Consider the following 23640-nt stretch of genomic DNA (forward strand, 5'->3'; position numbering starts at 1 on the left):
GAATATTCTTGTAACATATTTTACTTTGGCAAAGCAATGGGATTATGAAGGAGTAGGCTATGTTATGAACTACATGTTGACAAGATACTAAAATCCACAAAAATCCGTCTTTGAACCATTGCACAATAACACTTTCCAGCCACAATAAAGCCATGCTTCAACCGCCCATACAATTAAGTGTGTCCACTTCCTAGTCTAATATAAAAAAAAAACATAAAACATAAACCTGTCCACATTGTTTCACCGCCGAGCATATTTCTGTGACAACTTTTTAATCTTGTCATTGGCCGAGTGAAGTACAACAACGCGCTCGCATGGCACAACGCGCCTTCTGATAGGATACGGCCATCACACTAACCCCGCCACGCGCGCTACGACATGGATGTAGCCAAGATGATTGGATGCTGAGCCTTCTTGCTCTGTGGATGTAGGAAGTGCCCTTTTATGGAATGTGGAGAATTTTAATGCAGTCATATCAACTTCCGGTTGGGTGTGAGTCTCGCCGAAAGGACCGTCTAGGAAATAGAGAAAATAGTTTTGGGGGACCTTTCCTTTTTCCTTTTTGTAACCCAAGGTGTTGTTGTATCCATTCCAATCGACAAGGTAAATATTAGCTACGGGTTTCGTTTCGAACTACACTCATGTCCATCCAAATATCCTCTCCCAAATAGCCACCAAGCTAACTTCCCCACCATGTTACATTGTATACTATGGATAGCATTTTATTTACACTGCTGTTGCATGTCTTAACGCGTGTCCTCGCAGTTGCACTAAATGTTGTTTTGTTTGCTTCTTTCAAGAAAATGTCCAAATCTTTAAAGAAGATCGTGGAGGAGAGTCGGGAAAAAAATCTGCCCGAGGTGGATATGTGTGACAGGGGAATATCAAACATGTTGGACGTCCCAGGACTGTGTAAGTGAATACACAAATCGACATCTAAATCTATTTTCAAACTACAACTGAACTAGTGTAGGCCTAGAACATTAAACTGCATGAACACCCAACACCGTGACCACTTGTGAAATGTAAATCCAAGGAAGAAGTTAGTAACTCAATCAAGTAGCCAAGGCTAAGGAATGAGCAAGTGACTCACTCCATTGCTTTAGGTTACTTTTTTCTTTATTCATAAAGTTACCATTGACTTACATTTTCCATGTCAGAATACACTAGACAGTCGTTTTTTGTCAACAGTTTAGGGTTAGGTTTAGGGTTAGAGTTAGGGTTAGGGTTCATGTGTCATGACAGTGTCATGTCACTGTTACAGTATGTCGATACTGTCAAGTAAAGTGTTACCGAAAAATGTATATCACCAGTTTAGGACATGGTTTTGATCTAGTCTACTTGTGCATTTCATGTTGAGATGTCAGAATGTTATCTGAGAAAGGAATGTCAGTGTTATTGTTGTAAATACATGAGTGTCTATGAATGTGGACTCATACCTGTCCTGCACACATGTTTTGGCTTGCATTTTCTCTTCCAGTTACTCTGTCCAACATCACTCAGTTGGTGCTAAGTCACAACAAGCTAACAAGTAAGTAATTGATGTGTTTTGAAGCAGTTAATTGACATTATACAGTCACAGTACTAACTTGTAGTTGAATTTTGATAATATATAAAGTAATTTAGTTTGTACACTGGATGTTGCTTTTATGTTGTGCTGATATGGTGGAGAAATGGGCCTCCATGGTGAAAACACATCTTTTCTTATCAAGAGATATTTTTGAGAGAGCCGAGAGGACATGATAATAGAAAGGGGATCTTAGAGGAACATGACCGATAAACAATGCATTTGAACATTGTGGACAGAACTCTCCTATGCACTGAGCTAAAAGAAAAAAAAGTTAGATTGAAGTTGAAAGGACTCATGGCATTTTTTGTCATGAGAAATACCGATTTTCTTCTTTCTGTGCTCCTTATTATTCCAATCTTGACCACAGGAGGGCAGACACACTCTAAGTAGGCAGGCCCTCCAACTGTTGTTACCTGCGACTAAGCAGTTTAACAACTTGAACAACTTCAAGCAGTAGTTTTACCTGATAACATCCTGACGGTGTACAGCTTAAAGCAGGGTCATTAGATAGTCCCAGCTTGAAGCAGGGTCAATTAGATAAGTCTGTTGCTGCACTGTGTCAGATTTTGTTCAATCATTGTCTATAATATATCATGTATGTTCAAATTCTGCGTCTTCATATTTTTTCAGCCCTTGATATTCTGTTTGACAAACACATTGTCTGGGAAGGAAGGGTTGGCCATCTTGAACAGCATTGTTCATAGACAGCCTAGACTTTGGATGGAAGACAAACTTATTCTCAGTATGACTGAACCATTGAAAGTGTGCATGGCATACTCACTGATTTTGTACAAGGCCCTAAAGTTGGAAAAATGTGTAAAAAGAGTGACATTGAGGGAATTATAAACATTTCTGATATTTTTGCATTTGATATCAGTAGTTATTCTTTCTTTAAATGCAACATTTTATTAATGTTTATATTTGAGTGAATATATTTGTTTATTTATATTTGAACATTTGAGTTCTAAGCATATAACGGGCATGGATAGAAGTATAGTATAGTATAGTGTATATATACTCTTTTGATCCTGTGAGGGAAATTTGGTCTCTGCATTTATCCCAATCCGTGAATTAGTGAAACACACTCAGCACACAGTGAGGTGAAGCACACACTAATCCCGACGCAGTGAGCTACCTGCTACAGCGGCGCTCGGGGAGCAGTGAGGGGTTAGGTGTCTTGCTAAAGGGCACTGGACTGGTCGGGGCTTGCAGGCAACCCTCCGGTTACAAGTCCGAAGCGCTAACCAGTAGGCCACGGCTGCCCCGGATGGAGTTATTAAGGATAAAACAATGGAAGGTTGCATATTTTGCTTATTTTTAAAAGACTAAAATCATGTGAGGTAGTTCGTAGGAACTTGAAAATCTGTGTGGAAGTAGCTCAATTTATGGCCATTGTGGATGCTTCTAATATTGGCACACCATTAACAAAATATTGTATTTCAAGACAAAATAATACCATGTGGGTATAGAAAATGAAATTATAATACCCTCAGCATTGCTCATTTTTGCATATTGTTCCAAACCTGACAGCCTTATATGAAATCAACGAGCATTCAGTAGATATTTATAATGGTCCTGTCAGACTGAGAATATGTTTGTCTTTCATCCTACAAAGTTTGGGTAGGCATGAATAATGCTTTTATGATATTAATGTCCAAACATGGCTCCCAAGATAGAGTGTAAAAATCCAAGGGCAAAGAAAATATGAAAACATTGGAATTGAACAAAAATATTTCACAGGTTTTGGGACCTTAGCATTATGTAGGAAACCCTTGAGCCAAATCTGAGACTATGCAGCAGCCATTTTTCTGGATTCTATCTTACTTGACAGATAATGACCAATGACCCACCCTTGTTCTTTTGGGAACACATATCTCTCTCAGCTATGCACACCGAGACAGTTTGGGTGTCTAAATAGTTTGCCTTGATATTTTTTTCCCCCCTATTTCTGTTTGTTTTTCTACTGGAATAGTCTCCTAATCAGATCTCGGTGGCGATCTATGGGTGCGATAGCGTTTGCTATCCTGTCAGGTGCTATTTTCAGAGATGATCAAAGCGTTTTAATGAGATTGAGGTTCATCCATGGCGATCACCTGCAGGAGTTTTTTTTTTCTTGAATTTGGAGTTCAGCGGAATAGACGAACCAAAGAAAAAAAAACCATTTCTTTGTTGTTCGAAATGTTATCTTTGTGTGTATCAGAGAGTTGTGGATTACGCATTTAGTCACAACACAACGGTGCAGAATGTGAATTAGTGAGTTTTGTATCATTTCCTTTTTTTCCCCCTCCCTCAGCACCCCCTCCAACATGTGCTCGTGCTCTTCCTCAAGGTCAGCTCCTCTTGTCCCTCCTGCGTTTAAAAAAAGTGTGGGGGTGAGCTGGAGAGGAGGCTGAAGTGTCGTCTTTTTGAACTTTTCAAGGTAGTCAGGAATTACATTGACATTTGGAACCCTTTCATTAAAGAAAGGAGCGAGAGGAGAGAGCGGGCTCACAGGCCACATGATCCGCTAACACACCCAACCACGGTAATGAGAGAGAGAGAGAGAGAGGAAGAGGGCGATGGAGCGATATCAGCTCGGCAAAGGTTGGGGTTTCTCGCTGCTCTCCAGTCTTTAGCCAGATCCCTCTTATTACCATCCATCTCTTTGACCATTAAAGAGCACAGACTGTCATGGGAGCACACCTTCCACAGGTTCTTTCTTTCTTTCTTTCTTTCTTTCTGCTTGACTTTCTGTCTTTCTTCCTGTCTGTCTGTCTGTCTGTCTGTCTGTCTGTCTGTCTGTCTCCTACATTGTTTGCCTTTTTCACCAGGCTCTTGCCTTTACCTTTTCGACATATTGTGCAAACCACACAGACAGATTTCCATAATCAATATCCCACACATGTGCAAAACATTTATTATTGCTTTGTATTTATAAATGAAAAACTGAGAGGGAAGAGTTTGATCAATAGTGTGTGTTATTAATTGCTGGAAACTTCAGTAACTGTATCTATTTATGTTTGTTTGTTTACATTGGGCAAGAATACATTTGGTGTGTGTGTGTGTGTGTGTGTGTGTGTGTGTGTGTGTGTGTGTGTGTGTGTGTGTGTGTGTGTGTGTCCCGAAGTACTAACATATCTGCATGTTTGTGCATTTTTGTGTGTGTGAGAGAGAGAGATCGTCAGAGAGGGAGATTTGGGACACCAGCTTTGGGGACTTCACTCGCCTTACTCCGCATTGATTCCGAGCGCATTTACAGTTCCGTTGTGACCACTAAAGAAATGGCATTGATTTTTATAAATCCTGGATGAAGTGCAGCGATAGAGGAAGAGGTTTGTCTCTCTGATGTTACCCCAGTGTGCCACTAGTGCAAAGCCCAAAGCCCCTAAATGCTGGTTGGGCTCTTCTGCTGAGAAGAAGCTCATTAGGAGACAACATGTGTGTTTGTTTTCATAAAATTGACTTCCTTTGTCTGTAAAACTGTATATATCTGTATATTTCTGCTTAATGCTGAAACAGTTTTATTTTAGATGTATTTTTTTATTAGATGAAAGAAGCAATATTTTACATTTAAAGCAGCTGGGATAGTGTTGGTGTGTGTGTGTGTGTGTGTGTTTGTGTGTGTGTGTGTGTGTGTGTGTGTGTGTGTGTGCGTGTATAAAATTTTTTGTATGCTGTGCGTTCTGGCCTGTGTGTGTTTTTCTGTTAATCTGTTGAATATTATTGTGTTTTTGATGATAGAAGGCTGAATGTGAAGGTAGATGAGTTTCTGTAGGATTAACCTGCTAATGTGATATCAGTATGCACTGGGTGTGGTGACATGTACTGATCTCAGGGGAGAAGGCCCGTGTCATGCACTGTGTGTGTGTGTGTGTGTGTGTGTGTGTGTGTGTGTGTGTGTGTGTGTGTGTGTGTGGCTGTGTTTTGTGTGTATAGTCACGGCATTGGTGTCCTGATTCGGACCCCATTGATCAAGCCTCTAATCGGATGGAGGGACTGTTATCCCCATTGATCCCTGTCTCCACCCGAACACACACCCCTCCCCTCCACCTCTCCCCTCCTTCCATACTCCACGCCCATCGCACCCACCCACCCACGCACCCACCCTTCTAACTCCCCATCCCCACCCCCAGGAAAGACACAGCCTCCTGGAGAGTCTCCATGCTAAACACCTCCATCATTAAAATGTCAAATCGCTGTCCAGCCCAGCAACCCATAATTGAGCCATCAAAGACAGGTCGTCTGTCCACCTCCAGCTGATAATTAGCTCGTTAAGCCCTGTGAGGTCACACACACACACATGTGTGTGTGTGTGTGTGTGTCCGGCCATCCGCCCGCCAGGCCTCGTCTCTCATGTTGGGACCAAAATGAGAGGAGAGGGAAGGAGGGAGCGAGCGGGCAAGTGAGCGAGGAGAGGGTGGGAACGATTGATTCTGTCGTTGTCGATAACAAAAGCAAAGCAGCCAGTGATGGATTGTGGATGCCCGTCTGGACGAGGCGAATTAATCCTGTTGTTGGGAGAAAAGGGTTTCAATATTTGTCTTTAACGTCTTTTGGTCTGTTGCTATCTTCATCATTTTTTTTTCTCTCTCTCTTTCCCCCACCCTCCCTTATGCCATTTCTCCCTCCCTCCCTCCCTCCCTCTCTCTCTCTGTCTGTTGCAGCTGTGCCCCCGAACGTTGCGGACCTGAAGAACCTGGAGGTGCTCAACATGTTCAACAACCAGATCGAGGAGCTTCCCACCCAGATTAGCAGCCTGCAGAAGCTCAAGCACCTCAACCTGGGGTGGGTGGCACGCCTCCGTCAACCCCCCACCTCTCCACCTCCCTGTCTCTCTTTCTCATGCACTCTCTCATTTTCCGTCTTGCTTTTTATGATTTTGAACTACTTGTTTACCCCCTACCCTCTCTCTTAACACTCGCTCTCCTCCTGTGCCCATCACTCTCTGTGTTCTCTCTCTCTCTCTCTTTCACTTATTTTCCTCCTCTGTTTGTTCTTCTCCTCTTCTCTCCCTCCACATCAATCCTGTCTTTCCTCCTCCCTTACTCTCTTCCTTTCCTCGCCTCTCTCCTACACTCAAATTATCATCCAGGCCCCGTTCTGAACACTAATGGAGCAGCGCCTCTGTACAACATCCCTGTCTTAGCCACTCGGCAGCCAGCCTTATCGGATCCCCGTGTTATTTTCTTGTCGGCGCCTGTGTCACTAATCACTTAACACTACAATTAAGTGTCTCTCTCGCGGGGCGGAAGCTTGTCTACGTCTCCAGTACACGGCAGCTTTATCTCCGGGGCATCCTTCAATTGGCGTGGCGGAATTAACTCCCGCTAAACGGGGGCCGTGTGGATGCGAAAAGCCTGTTTGACGGAGTCCACATGTGCCGAGTTATCAGCGTGGCGATGTTATCACACCGCTCCCCCTGGAGCTGGAGGGATAATGTTGCAGTGCAGGGAAATGAGGACGCCGCACCTTGCTCCTCGGAATCAACAAATCCAAACTGTGCAATGTGAAAAACATTGCAGGATTTATGTGGAGGAGGAGGATTTCACTACATCTAATGCTAGATCACCTCAGTTAATTGCAGTTATTTTATTATCTTTTGATCAGATGATTAAGGTGATTAACAGTTGATTTTGGGGGTAATTTAGTGCTAACACGAACCATCCAGTGCATACCTTTTGCTTGGATAAGCTAACTTTTTAAAGAAGGGAAGAACCTGCAGTGGACTGAGGTTTTTGTCCAGCACTCTTTGACTCGTCCTTATTATCCCTTCAGTGGCCATAAGAGCAGGGTGACTGTCAGTGTTGTTAACACTGGAACGACAAACCCATTGTTTCCCAAACACTGTTGGTGCCCCTCAGAGGTGTGTGTGTGTGTGTGTGTGTGTGTGTGTGTGTGTGTGTGTGTGTGTGTGTGTGTGTGTCTGGCCGCTGGCCTATTGTTCTGTTGCTGTGCCGAGCGGCCTGCAGCTGTCCTTTGTGCCCAACGTCTTTGTAGGGTCTCGGAGTCCCAGGTGTCCGCGCAGTAAGGACACACACAAACAGATGGAATGGTGCCCTGCTCAATGTCACGCGGGATTAAGACTCGGGGCCAATCTCCCGCCGCCTTTCACAGTCTCATACTCCCCATCGATTTACTGTCACCTGCCTCATATCCAGCTGTAATCTCAAAAACATAAGCTGGCCTGTCATATTCCTGCCAGCACCCCGCATTCCTCTTAATGTGTGTGTGTGTGTTTGTGCAATTGGCCGTGTGTTTGTACCTGATCTCGTTTGTCAAAAACAATTCCCCCGCCCTGTAATTACTCCGCAAACACACACTGGAATCAATTTGTGCGTGTTGTTTATTTTATTTATTTTCCTCCTTCTCCAACCAAACATGCACCTCAAGATTGTGCTCCCAACTTCACCTCCTTCGTGTCATCCCTACACACAGGTGAAGACCTGATAATGGAATTAAGGAAAATAGAGAGGAAGAGAGAGAAAGAATAAGTGAGGAATGATAGAGGAAGTGATTGAGAGAGAGAGGGAGAGAGAAAAGACAGGGTAGATGGCAAGAGAGGGAAATTAAAAGGGTGAGGGGGAATGGGAGAGGAGTTGGAGCGTTGCTGGTTAATCAGGGGGGGTGATTTGTGGGAGAAGTGGTGGTGTCTTCATTCACAGCCTCTTTGCACTGTGTGCAGACAGCCCTCTTCCACTACTCCACTCACTTCAGCTCCCTGTGTCACTCAGAGTGTGTGTGTGTGTGTGTGTGTGTGTGTGTGTTCATTGTGACCTCTGCAGGGGTCAGATGAACCCAATAGCAGAACTGGTAATTGAGTATGTGTTTAGCCCCTCTATGAAATGGGCACTGGTGGGCCTGGGGTTTAGGAGGATAAAAATACAGTATTTCATTAATCGTGGTAGTGTTAATCTAGTGTTAACATAGTGAGGCTTTTTTCTGAACTTTATCAGTGCTTCTTTTGCCTTGCTCCTCTTATATCTTATCTTTCTTCACCTGCTCTCTTTATCTCCTTCTCCCTCCTCACCTCTCTTTCTTTCTCTCTCTCTCTGTTTCTCTTGTTCTTTCTGTCCTCTTTTCTCTCCCTTTCATGTATGCAGTTTTTGCATCTCATCTGTGCATCTCTTCCCATTTCTCTTTCTCTGTGTGTGTGTGTGTGTGTGTGTGTGTGTGTGTGTGTGTGTGTGTGTGTGTGTGTGTGTGTGTGTGTGTGTGTGTGTGTGCGACCAGCGTGGTGCCGCTATCTGTTCTCCATCAATCTTTACTGTGTTTATTGATTGCAGGCATTTTAACCTGTCTGTCTCTGATTGTGTGTTCAGCGGAGGGCCAGGCGGCCTGTGTGTGTCTGCTATCGATCCTTATTGTGATTGCACACGTGTGTGTGTGTGACCGAATGAAAATATAACACAATGTGAACAATTGGATTGTTTTTAACCTTTGATTGAAAATGGTTAGTTTTTAATCATTTTCATTGTCAAAACTTAGCATACAGTAAGTTGATGATGATTTTGATTGATGAGATTCATTTAGATTTTTTGGTCAAAAGGGAAATGTATCTGAAGGTTGAATGTAAAGAGCTGTATACATACTGTGCATTCATCAATTCAACTCTATTAAGCTGAAACTGTATGTGAAAAACCAGACCTGCATTCTTCTTTTCACAAATTGTAAATCACAGTTTGCGTTTTTCAAACCTTTTTGGCCTGTTATGTTGGCCTTGTAATGTGAGCCTTAGGAGAACCTTAAAAAGTTAGCATGCTTGTGAGAGTGATCGTTAATATTTGTGTGTGTGTGTGTGTGTGTGTGTGTGTGTGTGTGTGTGTGTGTGTGTGTGTGTGTGTGTGTGTGCAGGATGAACAGGTTGAGCACTCTGCCCCGTGGCTTTGGCTCTCTGCCAGCGCTGGAAGTGCTGGACATCACCTACAACAACCTGAATGAGTCCTCTCTGCCTGGGAACTTCTTCTACCTCAGTGAGTACACACACACACACACACACAGACACACAGACACACACTATCACTCTCTCTCCCTCCCTCTTACACACACACACACACACACACACACACACACACACACACACACACACACACACACACACACACACACACACACAGAGAGACACACACTATCACTCTCTCTCCCTCCCTCTACACACACACACACACACACACACACAGAGACACACACTATCTTTCTCTCTCCCTCCCTCCCTCTTACACACACACAGACACAGACACAGACACACACTCATCTCTCTCTCTCTTCCCTCTCCCTGTTATGCACATACTCTCTTTCAGCAGAGAATCCAAGTCTCCTTACACTGGCTACATAATTATAAGAAATTGGGTGTCACGTTCACCAGTTGTTGTTACCTGGAGAAAAGGAATTGTGGGGCTTCACTTTCTGCATTCCTTTCACTAATGATTCTTCAATGAGTGTACCCTCTGCTAAAGGAGGTTTAAATGGATGTACTGATGCAACTTTCCTAAGCAATTTAAGATCACAAAATATTTCCAGAGCATTTTACTCTGATCGGAACCTTCCTAAGCAAAAAGACTATCTGAATGCAGTCTTAGTCTCTCTCTCTCTCTCTCTCTCATTCCCTCCTTCCCTGTCAAAGACATGTCATTTGTTTCTGCCTCTCACATGTTTTCTTCATACGCATAGACTCTGACGCTCGCTCACCGTCACACACACTGATAAATTCTCACACACGCTCAGTGGCTAGCTCCATCCCTCTTGCCATCATTCTCTCTCAGCCCTAGCGTACTTTATTCTCCATATTGATACACATCGTTACCCTCTTTGACATTACCCGCATCATCGTCGACATCATCATCAGCATCATGAGCATGATCATAATTATAGATGTGCTCCTTATCTTCATCACTGTGCCATTAAGTGCTGCAGGTGTGTGTGTGTGTGTGTGTGTGTGTGTGTGTGTGTGTGTGTGTGTGTGTGTGTGTGTGTGTGTGTGTGTGTGTGTGTGTGTGTGTGTGTGTGTGTGTGTGTGTGTGTGTGTGTGTGTGTGTGTGTGTGTGTGAGAGAAGGAAGAGAGAAATTGTGTGTGTGGGTGTGAGAGAGAGAGAGAGAGAGAGAGAGAGAGAGACTGCTGCTAATGGGCTGTTAGTTTAATCCAGCTACTGTGATTGCAGAGGGACAGAGGCTAGGCCATGGTCCTCGTTAATCTCCCCCTTACTAGCCACACACACACACACTCTCTCTGTCTCTCTCTCTCTCTTGATTTATCACCCCTCGGTCTGGACAAGCAGCAGTAGATACCAGCGGTGATGCACAAAGCAAATTAAAAACACATCTGATTAATGAAATGAATGAGCTTGGGGTGATTAAAGACAATCTGCTGTGTATGTGTGTGTGTTGATAAGTATGTTGGTAAGTGGTCTGTGTGTGTGTGTGTGTGTCTCTGTGTGTGTGTGTGTGTGTTTATGCATGCTCTGTAAGGGAATGGTCTGTGTAGGGCATAGATGAATGGGACTGAATGATGGATGAAGGTCAGTTGACCTATAATCAGGTGTAGGAGAGGAATGAGTCTGGCTTGTTTAGACAGTCTAAACAGCCTTCACTACTGCATTGACCATCAGCTCTCAAGGTTTACATAGAGCGTCAGCCAGGTCTGAAAGTGGTCCTGCCACCTCTTCCGATGTAGTTAAGATGTACAGGCCAGTAAAAGCCTTCAGGGAAGAATCCGTCAGCGGTGCTTTGTGGACAATCCACTGGATGGCTATTGAAAGCCTAAAGGTTTGTATAAAGATTCAGTCACTGAACTGGCAAGTTCCACCAGACCTAGGTCATTACCATTGACTGAAGATTAACTACATGTGGCAGTTAAGAGACTTCTCTGTGGAGGCTTGTAGACATTTATATTTTCTGTCACCTGTGTGTGTGTGTGTCTGTGTGTGTGTGTGTTCTGTGTGTGTGTTTTCCTTTTCCTCAGCAACAAAATATAAATCCATATTGCCTTTTTATTAATTTGAGCACTCTTGACATCCTTATGCATGAGTGCTACAATCCTTCCTGTAAGCCATCATCCATTGACAAAATGCAAGCACCCCCATCAGCTTCACCTAAATTTCCTACTCTCCCCTCTCATGTGTGTGATGGTATTGCAATGTTCATTACATTGATTTAAAACAATACATGTATGCATGTGTATGTTCGGGTGTGTTTATGTCAACTACTCCTCAATCGCCTCACGCCACTCTACGTAGATCAGAGCTGAACAGCATTATTGACCAGGCAGTGGCGAAGGCAGGCCTGTAGGACCCGTGTGTGGCTCACCTGCGGCTCTCTCATTTTCAGCCACCCTGCGTGCACTCTATCTAAGTGACAATGACTTCGAGGTCCTGCCCGCCGACATCGGCAAACTGGCCAAGCTGCAGATTGTGAGTAATTCATCTAAATTCACCCCAAAATCAATGCCTTTGTTTTTGTGTGTGTCTGTGTCTGTGTGTGTGTGTGTGTCTGTGTACGTCTCTGTGTTAGACATGTGAATGTGTGTGTGGCTGTATTCATGTGTGTCTGTGTGTTGGTAGTGCCTCAGTGTTTCAATGCAGTGTGTGTGTGTGTTGTTCATCAGTGCTGTTTTGGGCTTGATTTAAGGCCTCATCTGTAGCTGGTTAAGAGGCTGCGCCTGCACCGCTCTCGATGGGGACAATACAAGATAAATCACACTTGTGTTTTATGAAAAATTACATTCAGCCGCTTTAGGGACCTTTTTATCTGTGAAAGTTATGTTTGTGTAAGGCTGTGCTACTTAGTCTTTCTGCATTTTCTTCTACTGTGTGTATGTCTGTGTGTGATAGCTACAGTAATGTTCTGTATAGTTCTCAAAAGCACAAATACATGGCTTTGTGTTTGTGTGGTATTCATACTTCTGTCTTTATCTTTCTCTTCTCCCCCTCCTCTTTCCCTTATTCTGTTTCTCTTCCTTGTCCTCTTCCTCTTTGCTTTCCCCTTTGTATTCCCTCTCTCTTTCTCTCGCTCTCTCTCCCTCTCTCTCTTTCTCTCACTCTCTCTCTCTCCTCTCTTTCTCTCTGCAGTTGAGTCTGAGGGATAATGACCTCATCTCTCTCCCAAAAGAGATTGGAGATCTGGCCCAGCTCAAGGAGCTGCACATCCAGGGCAACCGCCTCACAGTCCTGCCCCCTGAGCTGGGTAAGACACACACACACACACACACACACACACACACACACACACACACACACACAGGCACACACACACACACACACATACGCACACACAAGCACACGGACACACAGGCACAAGCACACACAGGCACAGGAAAACACTCACACACACACACACACACACACACACACACACACACATAAACAGATACACTAATACTTGTACACTCTATTTTGTCTGGATTGGGTAATACTTACAGTACACACACACACACACACACACACACACACACACACACACACACATGCACATCCACTTACATCTTAAGTATATATATAAGTATATACTCTTTTGATCCCGTGAGGGAAATTTGGTCTCTGCATTTATCCCAATCCGTGAATTAGTGAAAGACACTCAGCACACAGTGAACACACAGTGAGGTGAAGGACACATTAATCCCGGCCGCAGTGAGCTGCCTGCTACAACAGCGGCGCTCGGGGAGCAGTGAGGGGTTAGGTGCCTTGGTCAAGGGCACTTCAGCCGTTCCCACTGGTCAGGGCTCGACCCGGCAACCCTCCGGTTACAGGTCCAGAGTGCTAACCACGGCAACCACGGCTGCCCACACACACACACACACAACATATCTACACAACTCAGTGTCACTTAAAAAATAGTATGAAATATATGACATAAGTATGGGGAACAGAACAGAAAAAAACTTTCATAAGTAGCACTAGTTGGCCAAGTAGTGGTTGTCATCTGTGCTCTTTGATAATAAATGGAGCACGTGAGAGTGATGGAAAGACCAGTATAAAGTGTGTGAGTTAGATAGGCAGAGCTGGGAGGAAGGGCAGGGAGGATATGTGAGGTGTAGAAGTCATGCTGCTGTGTTGCATTTTCCTCTCTTTCAAGGTAACACATCTCTGAGGCTGCACAGACTAGAGTATACACACTCACTCACTCACTCAAAGTCTCCACTGCGCCATAAAATTTTACTCTACATCCTCTGTACAGTTTCAGCTTCTATTTGCACCAACACATCACTGTTTTTTTTTTTTAAAGCACTATGTATATTGATGACTTCATGGATATGGAGGTGCATGTGGAGAAAGTTGTACTTTGGCCCTGAAAGTGCACTGATATTCTGAAGAGACCAAATTTTAAGCGCGTTTTTGGATCATTGCACATGCAGACAGTCTGAAGACTCATCTCTAGACACTTGGGATTCTGTACATGGATAAATGGATTAAGTGTAGTCTTAGATTGAAAGAGAAATTCCATAAAAAATCTCCTTTGAAAAAAAAAAAAAAAAAAAAAAAAATTTTTTAGTTTAACACTAGGCTTAATCCATGAATGGGAAATTGGCCCTGGTTGTCTAGCCCCAATTCTCATCCACAACCAGCATAAAGTCCCACCTTCACATAACCCACCGACAGGTCTAACCACGGCTATACTGTACACTCACACACACACACACACACACACACACACACACACACTATTTGATTTGTTTGTGGACACCATGTTTGTGAAATAAGATGGATCCCAAGTTGATAAGGCTATTCCTGCATGGTTGTTTACAATGAATCCATTTGACGCACCATCAGTATGTCCAACCTCTTACGTGTATGTGTCACTTAATATTCATTTCTATACAAACCAAGATGGCAGATTCCTAAAGAAACGTAAGCACCCACACCATAAGTGTATCTAAATTAGCTATGTACCAAAAATTAAATTTTACCGTGACTCGAAGAGCTGTAAACAGCCTTGTAAGGCTGCGTGTACAAATCCGCTTGGAGCTCCAGTGGAATTTTGAATTGTGACGAGAATTCTCGGGCTAACAATTGATGTGCCGTGGAGAGGTTGGGTATAGGCACCCACCAGCCCAGCACTAAACTCTGGTACACAAAATCGGATATATCAGGCAGTAAAAGCCTAGATTTTGTGTAGAAATCTATACACCTATGGCTACTGAAAAATGTACGGTTCATTTATCAAACTAGTGCAGTGCCCGTTCAAACATGCTATTCCTGTAGCCCAATTACATGCCTGCAGGTAGGCCTGCTTTAAGAATAGGTTGCTAGGGAAAAACATAATTCCAGGTAAGCATTCAATAATGAATAGGCCTACAGATAATATAATTATCTGTAATAAATATAATATAATAAATGTGAAGTGAGCAGAATTTAAGCATGGCTGCATGTGACATTTTTTACAAATCAAAATGACATAATCCTAACAGCTGTTTTGAGTCAAGGCTATATGCTTAGCCTATTGAATAACTTGATGATAGAGAAAACAAACCATTTTGTGGAATGATGCATCATATGAAATTTGCAACGGTGTGACTCAAAAACAGTCTCTGGTGGCCTATAAGTGACACTGTGACTCTTAAGTGACTCTGTCTGCCACTCATTGCTTGTCGCTTATGCTTTGCATGTGTGGCATTCTGAGACATTCTTTAATTCGGGACCATCATCGCTCGTTTCAATTTAGGACCTTGCAGTTGGAATTGTCGTTTGCTTATTCAAAGTCCAAAGACAGTCCAAAGTAGCCTGGGCTATTCAAAGTGTCTATTTGAAGAGCCACTGCATACCTGTGTGTGTGGCGTTTGTTGTAATTGCTGATTTACATGGACACTACATCTTAAACATGTATAGCGTCATATAGGACATGGTGCTTTAGGATTTATTGAACAAAGGGGAAAAAAGATTCTGTCTTGCTTCCTAGTGTGTTGTTCTGTCAGGCTTCACATCTTGTTGAACATGCTGGCAAGTCAGTGGTCAGGCTGCCATGCCACAGAGAGCCAATGGACATGGTTAACAAACACAAACAAAGATATGTGTGTCTGTGTGTTTGTTTATTTTGTTGGGGAGACAGGCTGGATGAGGGGTCATGATGATTGGCTGGCTCCCAGAGGTGTGTGTGTGTGTGTGTGTGTGTGTGTGTGTGTGTGTGTGTGTGTGTGTGTGTGTGTGTGTAAAGAGACACGAAGCCTCTGACAGAGAAAAACATATCCCCTAGCCTCTGCCTGCTCAGACGGCTAGAGTTCAGATGTCTGGCAGTGCAGCGGAGCAGGCAGAGCAGACAAACACACACACACACACAAAAATTAGCCATCTATTAATTTCATATATGTCAGACCAGCTTGCCCATGTTTTTCCTTTTTTTGCCATTTATACTGTTTGGCATATTCGGATAGATGGAGATAAAGGCAGTGGTGCTAGCAGATATATAGCCAGATGGGCAGCCAAGGTTTAGATGGACTAATAAAGTGGAAGAGAGTGAGTGTGACAGACTTGTAGATAGACAGACGTGGAAATACAGACAGTCGGGTGAAGACCGATCTGAACGTAGACAGTCAACGAGACACCTCTCCAGTCTGAGGGTTAGACAGCTGAGCGGGAGACAGGTGTGACCCCGAGGCCTCATCTCCTCACCTGAAGCAGTAGGACTCACCTGCTCCTCTGTCCACGCTTCAACGAACCCATAAGGGGTCACCAGAGGTCATATTCTCTCTCTTTCTGGCTAACACACACACACACACACACACATGCATACACACTCACATACTCATGGCTCAAAGTATGGCTTATAACTCAAACTCCCCAACCACACACACACACACACACACATACACACCCTTGTATACACCCCATTATTACCATGAAATTAATCTTATGTTGATTTACATTATGATGACCACATCATGATCAACATTTAGTCATTTTCTCACTATGAATGCTCCCTGATTAGCTCTTTGTGTTAGCATTTGAGTGCAGGAACAGACAACTATCACCAATAAGCATCATCTAAAGCCATCAACGACCAAAGAATAGATTACCCAGAGCATGGTTGATATGTTGACATTAACCTCCTAGAGCATCTTGATGTGACCATTATTTTTTGGTAACAACATATATTGATGATAGTGACCATTATGGTATAAGCTGTTCATAAATGCTCAATTAATGGTGTTAACCTGTTGTTAAGTGCTTATGAATAATTGAGTAAATAGTAATTGAGCCCCCCACCACCACAGCCAGCGTGTGTGTGTGTGTGTGTGTGTGTGTGTGTGTGTGTGTGTGTGTGTGTGTGTGCGGCTGCCCCTGCTAATAACTGCATGTCTGCTGGTTGGGTTGATGAGGATCATGTGACTAAATGGATTTGGCCTGGTGCTTCAGGTCAGCTAAGTCAGATATATACCCGGTTCATGCCGCAGGGGGCCGTGTGTGTGTGTGTGTGTGTGTGGTTATGTCTGGGAGCTTATTAGGACCCCTTCTGTCATGTCTGCCTAATCCCAATCTCTCAGCCCAGCCTCGTTAGACCTGCCACTGAAACCTCTGAGAGGGAGAGAGGGGGAGAGAGGGAGAGAGAGAGGAGAGAGAGAGAGAGAGAGAGAGAGAGAGAGAGAGAGAGAGAGAGAGAGAGAGAGAGAGAGAGGGAGAGGGAGGGAGGGAGAGGGAAGAGGGTAGTGAGCAAGAAAGGGAAGAGGAAAAGAGAGAGAATCAGAGAGTGAGGACACTGACAATGTGCAGTGATGCGCACAGACCAAGGCACAGGGAACAGAACGAGGTGAAGGGGAACTTAGAGAGAGAAAAGAGAGAGGGTGGCAGAAGAGGAGAGGAGAGGAAAAAGTAGGAGGGAGGGAGCAGAAAAAGGAAGGAAAGTGTGGGTAGGATACCAAGAAAAGTGGGAGCAGAAAAAGGAACCCAAGGAGAAGGCAGGGAGATGTTGTCAGGATTCTTGAGGTTAATTAAGACCTCTCCTGTTATTTTTGTCCTCCAACCCCACTTGCCCCCCTTTTTAAAGGAGGGAGGTGAGAGAAAAGAGACGCAGAAAAGAAGGGATGATGGAGAGCAAACAGGTGGTGTCCAAAGAAAAGGACCGGTGTAGCCAAAACTCTGGGGATACCACTGGGTCGCTTAATGCTCTTGTTCCTGAAGAGAAGTGACTGTGGACCATGCTGTCTATTTACCTTGTCTCAGCAGGAGCCCCGAACTAAAATGAACATCTCTTGATTCAAATTCACATGCATTGTTACAGCTTGGGCTTAGCAGCAGATGCTGTGTCCTCACACTAGCCATAAAATCAAAACTACTTCCTCTGAAGAACTTTCTCTGTGGAAAAACTGTGTTCTGCATGCAGCGCTCTGAGCAGAGAGACAGTCAAGAACAAAAGGAAAGAACAGGAGGAAAGAGGCGTGAGTCGAGCCGAACTCAACTGAACTGTAGGAGGGCCGATTAGCGGGCAAATGACTGTCGGCCCTCTTTCGCCAGAGTTCCGTGAGGCGTGGTGCCGGCATTTAACTCCAGCGTCCACTATGACAGCTCCTCCAGCAGCCGCTAATCAGCAGCTATTTAATTAGCCCCCCTGTGTGCTACAATTCACCATATTAGGACTGCAAACCGGGCTGCTAACGTTGTCAAAATGTTCGTTTTGCCCCCCATCCCCCCCTCCACCTCCACCCCCACCCCTTTCACCACCTCGACCGTCCCGGTCTTATTATAATTTCTCTCGTTCTTTTTCTCCCTCTTTCATAGTGCCTTGCTCCTGCACTCTCTCTGCTGTCAACACAGTTTCTGTTTTTTATTCGGTCCAAATCTTGCTCACCATGGGCTACATGTACTTTTTTGGTAAATGTTATGATCTTTCTCTCCTTCCCTGTATCTCACTCTCTTCCTCTGCCCCTCTCCCTCTCTCTCTCTCTCTCTCTCTCTCTCTCTCTCTCTCTGTCTTTCTCTTACAGGTAACCTGGACCTGACAGGACCCAAGCAGGTGTTCAAGGCGGAGAATAACCCCTGGGTGACCCCCATTGCTGACCAGTTCCAACTGGGTGTGTCCCATGTGTTTGAATATGTCCGCTCCGAGACCTACAAGTAGTAAGTCTTCCACCCCCTCCTCTTCCAATTACAGCACACATACTACTGCAAATATTAAAGTGATGGAGCACAACATGAAAAATCATATTTGTGTGTGTGTGTACACCACACATGTGTCAGGCATAATGTTACACAAGCAAGCATAAGAAAACAAGTGTGTGTATGTGGGTGTGAGTTGTCATCATTTTATGTATTCATTTATTCATTTAGACTAATAAATACTGACTCCAGTGACTGTGGATGTCATCTTAAATTAAGTGGACTCAGAACATCATCAAGACCTTGTCTTTTCTGTCACAAAATGGCCTGCTCATTGCAAGCCTCTGGTATGCTCTTCCTGATAGCACACTTCGGAAACCCTAACTCCCTTAAAATCATTTTGCTTTATAAATATTGTGTTTGCCTGCGTGTGTAAAAGTAAATTACAGAATTGAATTTTGTATGCTTGTTTTTTTTGTTGTGAAATGCACTTGGGGTGTATAGTTAGAGACATTTTATTGAGTGAGAGCTTTTCTTTTCCTCCCCTCCCCAAACCATTGTGCCCTTAAGCCCTGACCTGACTGACGGGCAAATGATTATATAACATCTGGCCTCTGGTGGCGGCGCCTGCCTATGGCTGTGACCCCCGCGCCCACCCAGCTTGCACTCATGCATCCCACAATCCCCCTCTCCTCCAGGGGGGTCGGCCGCAGGATATGATGGATAGGCTAATATGGCTTCAGTCAGTAATGCCAGTGACATGGCAGTCTAGCTAGCCAGTGGGGATACACATTAGATTGCAAAGCACTGACTCGCACGCACGCACGCACGCACGCACACACACACGTTAATACACATTCTCACTACTGTTCTACTGTTCTCTGTCATATATACGCACACTCCCTTTGGGAAGGTGGGAGGACATGGCTCTGTAAATGGCTGACTGACTGTCCGAAGATATTTGAATTTTAGACGAACATTAACACTAAATTTAGTCCCCTTCATGCAGGCCACATTTATTTTGGTCCCCACTTTTTTTCTGGACCAATCCAGGAAGTCGATCCGCTGTCAGTTAAAGAACCATGGCAAAAAAGAAAAGAAAAACAAAATGAGAAGAGAGCAGATTTTTAACCAGAACTGGACCAATTAGTGTCCTACAGCCTGAGGCTGGCGTCTCGTCGAAGTGACAGAAGAATTCAGTCATGGGTCCCCCAAGCTTCCATCAAACACCGCGCGGGGCTCTCCGACGTGTAAGTCCAGAGCTTTGGCGGTTTGAGCAAATAGGCTACGTGATTAGCTTGTTATGAAGGCTCCCAGCTTCAGAAGCACCACATTTACAAATGCTGGTCCCCTTGGAACGCATTATGGCCCCCTTTCTTAGTGAGAAGAGGCCTCACGTTAAAAAAAAGTAGGCCTTGTATATATCTATGTGTGTGTGTGTGTGTGCACACGTACCATTAAGGACAAGGAAGTTTGTGAACAAATTGTAGTGTTTCTTTTGGCAATCCCTTCCCAACCCCCCCCCAACCCCCAGCACCAGGAGAGGAAAATCCTTGTGTTTGATCATTTAGCTGTCCGCTGAGCTGCCCGTGTGTTTGGGTGCCGCACAGGAACCACTCGCTGGAACTGATCTTTCCCTGAGCTGCGCCGCTGCAGCCTGTCTGCCCGTACACACAAGGCACCCGATCTGGATTCCGCACCACAGCAGAGCTGTGTGTGTGTGTGTGTGTGTGTGTGTGTGTGTGTGTGTGTGTGTGTGTGTGTGTGTGTGTTCATGCCAGAAAGGAGTGTGTGTGTGAGTGGTTGGATTGTTGTCATACCATGTTGGGTTGTTGTTTGTGGTTTTATCTGACTGTGTGTGTGTGTGTGTGTGTGTGCCTGCAGTTACTTGGCTTCCCTCATCTCCTCTGTCGTTTGTTACCCATACTGTCTGCTACTTCCAACTCTCTACTGCTTCAAATCAGCAAATACAGGTGGACATAGTACAGAACAGTAGCTGTCCTCCAGACATACCAACAGGCAGACACTGCCATTAGCAGCATAAAGCACAGTTGCCAGCAGTCCATTGGTAATGATGCCTAGTTATTCAGCTTTATTGACACGCAGTTGTGCATTCTGAGAGGTTTGTTCATTGATTTCCACTCAGATGTGTTTATGACAGTAGGAGCATCAGCCCTAAGGTGTGTGTGTGTGTGTGTGTGTGTGTGTGTGTGTGTGTGTGTGTGTGTGTGTGCGCGCGCTACAGCTGTTCTAGCTGATCCAGCAGTGGGGCCTCTCTGCCTTTTGATGAATGGCCATTCTGCCGTTTAGTCAATCCCGTCTGCGTCGCCAATCTATCTAATAGCAGGTTGTCATGGACACGATGCAAGGCGATAAATCGCTCATTCACCGGCCGGCAAGCGTCTGTTTGACGATGACGATCTTTCATTTGGCTCATTACTCATAAACCTTGATCGATGGCTGGCTGAGAGAGGCCTTCTTTCTCAGTGCTTCAGTCTTTGGCAAGACCAGCTACTTGTGTCTTTAAAAGACAAAGATGGTGGCCCCGGCTGTGGTGCGACTGGCTGGGGGCACCGTACGTCGGCGGCCCGGGTTCGATTCCCGCCCCGTGGTCCTTTCCGGATCCCACCCCGACTCTCTCTCCCACTCACTTCCTGTCATTCTCCACTGTCCTATCTCATTAAAAAAGGCATAAAAAGACCCAAAAATATATATTTAAAAAAAAAAGACAAAGATGGTATTATAATAGACTCTAACTTTAAAGAAAGCAAGTTACCTCTCAGTTGTTGATGTAAAACCTGTTTCTGTTGGCAAGCATGCTCTTCCGCCAACACAACAACAGCATGGCAGCAGTTCTATATGAAGACGGATATGTCTACTCTTCATTCCTCATGGTTAGTCCTGGTGAAAGGTTGCGTCTCCAGTGAATTTGAATAATAAATGGCCTAAAAAAGTCCTCCTTTGTTCAGTTTTGAAAAAAAGAAATATGGTTCAAGTAGTGATTTAATAGCAAAAACGAAGAAATTTCATAGCCTGTGTATTTTCTTGGCGTAGTGGGTTGCTTGGATCCACTGAAGTAAAGCCTTAGAGCTTAATGACTCTGAAATGTCAGCTTGACCGGTCTATTCTAACACATGATGCAACACTCAAAATGATATTCCATTCAGATGGTCTTGCATTAAATTCTGTGACTCTCTAACTCGCAATGGGGGCTAAGCTATACTGTGGTTTAAAGAACAGTCTGTGTTTTTTTACATTCTTTTGTGCATTTGTATTCTGCAGCTCACCACAGCAAAAAGATGGGGTGAAAGCCTCCACTGTTTGTTTGGCGGACCCTTTTCTATGCGTCATAGTGTAGTGTCTGTGTGTGTGTTTGTGGGTGGGTAGGTAGGTGTGTGTGTGTGTGTTTGTGTGTGGGTGGGTAGGTGTGTGTGTGTGTGTGTGTGTGTGTGTGTGTGTGTTTCTGTGTGGGTGGGTAGGTACTGTAGGTGTGTGTGTGTGGGGGGATGTGTGTTTGTGTGTGGGTGGGTGGGTAGGTAGGTGTGGATGTGTGTTCTCCAACATAAGGTGTGAGCTTACGTTCAGCACGCACCAACGGTTTCATTCACACCTTAATGTCCTTCAACTCCAAGAACTCATCACTCTTGCGCTTTCCCCTTCCCTCCCTCTCTCTCTCACTGTCACTTTCTCTCTCTCTCTCTCTCTCTCTCTCTCCCCCTCTGTCACATGCATACACACATACACACACACACACACACACACACACACCTACCTACCCACCCACACAGAAACACAGAGTAACACTCTATATTCCCTTCTTTCATGTATTCTTTATCCTTCACTCTCATTTAGTCTCTATTATTTTTACCCTCTCTCTCTTTCTCTCTTTCTTTCTCTCTCTCCCTCTCTCTCCTAAATCACTAAATCACTGCCCCCCCGGAAGGCTGTCTCCTTTCTGAGCCTTTATGAGGAATGTTGGTCATTTGTGACACACGCTGGACTACAGAGTCACCAGGTGGACCAGTGGGCTTTCAGCCAAAGCCTCTTCCAGTACATCAAAGGCATCCGTTTAATCAGTGCCCTGGCCAGTCTAATACTCTAACAGGTGAGCCACAGTACCACCTGTGCAGATCTCATCCTCCAAGCGCCCCATGTTTGCTTTGGCACTTGTTCGCTTATTTTCTCAAGACTACAGACTCCAGGACTGCAACTCTGATAAACGGAGCAAGTCGGCGGTAACCTAAAAATGATTTTTCCCTGTCTGTGGGAATAACACCCGGCATTCCGGGTGCTCCGCTCTGGCCTAATGGCTTTTCCCGAGGAGATTTGTGTCTCGTAGCCCGCAGCCTAGTGGCCGGGGGAAATGTGCTCTCTCATCCGTTGAGCAGTTTTGAGACGGAGCAATGAGAAAATGCACTGATAAATCTCTCTCTCTCTCTTTCTTTCTCTCTCTCTCTCTCTCTCTCTCTCTCTCTCTCTCTCTCTCTTTCTTGCTCTACAGCGGAGAATGCTGATCTCTGAAAGAGAGAGAGAAGGAATAAGAATGAGAGAGAGAGAGGGGAAAATGAGGAGACAGCTGCCATGCATATTTCATGCAGCAGCTTGTTAACCTGACAGGAGGATCTTTGGGCTGACGGACAGCGGCGAGAGAAGCCACTGCGTGCTCATAATGCATTAACATGTCGTAAACCCCTTCCTCCCCTTCTCCTCCTCTTCTACACTCCAGTCTTCCTCTTACAACCCCCAACCATACACACAGACACACACACTCTCACTGACTCACTCACTCACTCATACACACACGCACACACACACACACACACACACACACACACACACTCTTACGCACACACGCACACACAACTCCCCCTTCCTCATTGGCCATCTTTTATTCATCGCTACGCTAAACGCTGGTTGATACCCAGCAGTCAAAGCGGTTGCCACGCATTACCCTACCACTTTTACACACTTTTGCCACACGCACATCGTCTTGGCGTCACAGCTGTCGGTGGACAACTGAAAAACCAGCTCCGTAATTAAACGCCTCTCTCTCTTTCTCTCTTTTCATCTCTTTCC

General features: G+C 44.7%; 1 protein-coding gene across 3 annotated transcripts in view; it reads left to right on the forward strand.

Moving 5' to 3' along the window:
• Positions 1–23640, forward strand: part of rsu1 (Ras suppressor protein 1) — a 37453-nt gene that overhangs the window by 529 nt on the left and 13284 nt on the right. The window contains exons 1-8 of one of the 3 annotated variants that reach the window (XM_048266402.1): positions 458–603; positions 801–912; positions 1481–1531; positions 6214–6334; positions 9401–9519; positions 11870–11952; positions 12610–12724; positions 18453–18585. In XM_048266402.1, coding sequence (XP_048122359.1) covers positions 804–912; positions 1481–1531; positions 6214–6334; positions 9401–9519; positions 11870–11952; positions 12610–12724; positions 18453–18585 — 731 coding nt within the window. In that variant the 5' untranslated portion in view covers positions 458–603; positions 801–803. Of the gene's footprint in view, positions 1–457; positions 604–800; positions 913–1480; positions 1532–4032; positions 4882–6213; positions 6335–9400; positions 9520–11869; positions 11953–12609; positions 12725–18452; positions 18586–23640 lie in introns of those variants that run through there. The other 2 variants (XM_048266401.1, XM_048266403.1) reach the window with 2 other exon arrangements.

The sequence above is a fragment of the Alosa alosa genome, chromosome 16 (assembly GCF_017589495.1).
Source record: "Alosa alosa isolate M-15738 ecotype Scorff River chromosome 16, AALO_Geno_1.1, whole genome shotgun sequence".
In the NCBI taxonomy this organism is placed as follows: domain Eukaryota; kingdom Metazoa; phylum Chordata; class Actinopteri; order Clupeiformes; family Clupeidae; genus Alosa; species Alosa alosa.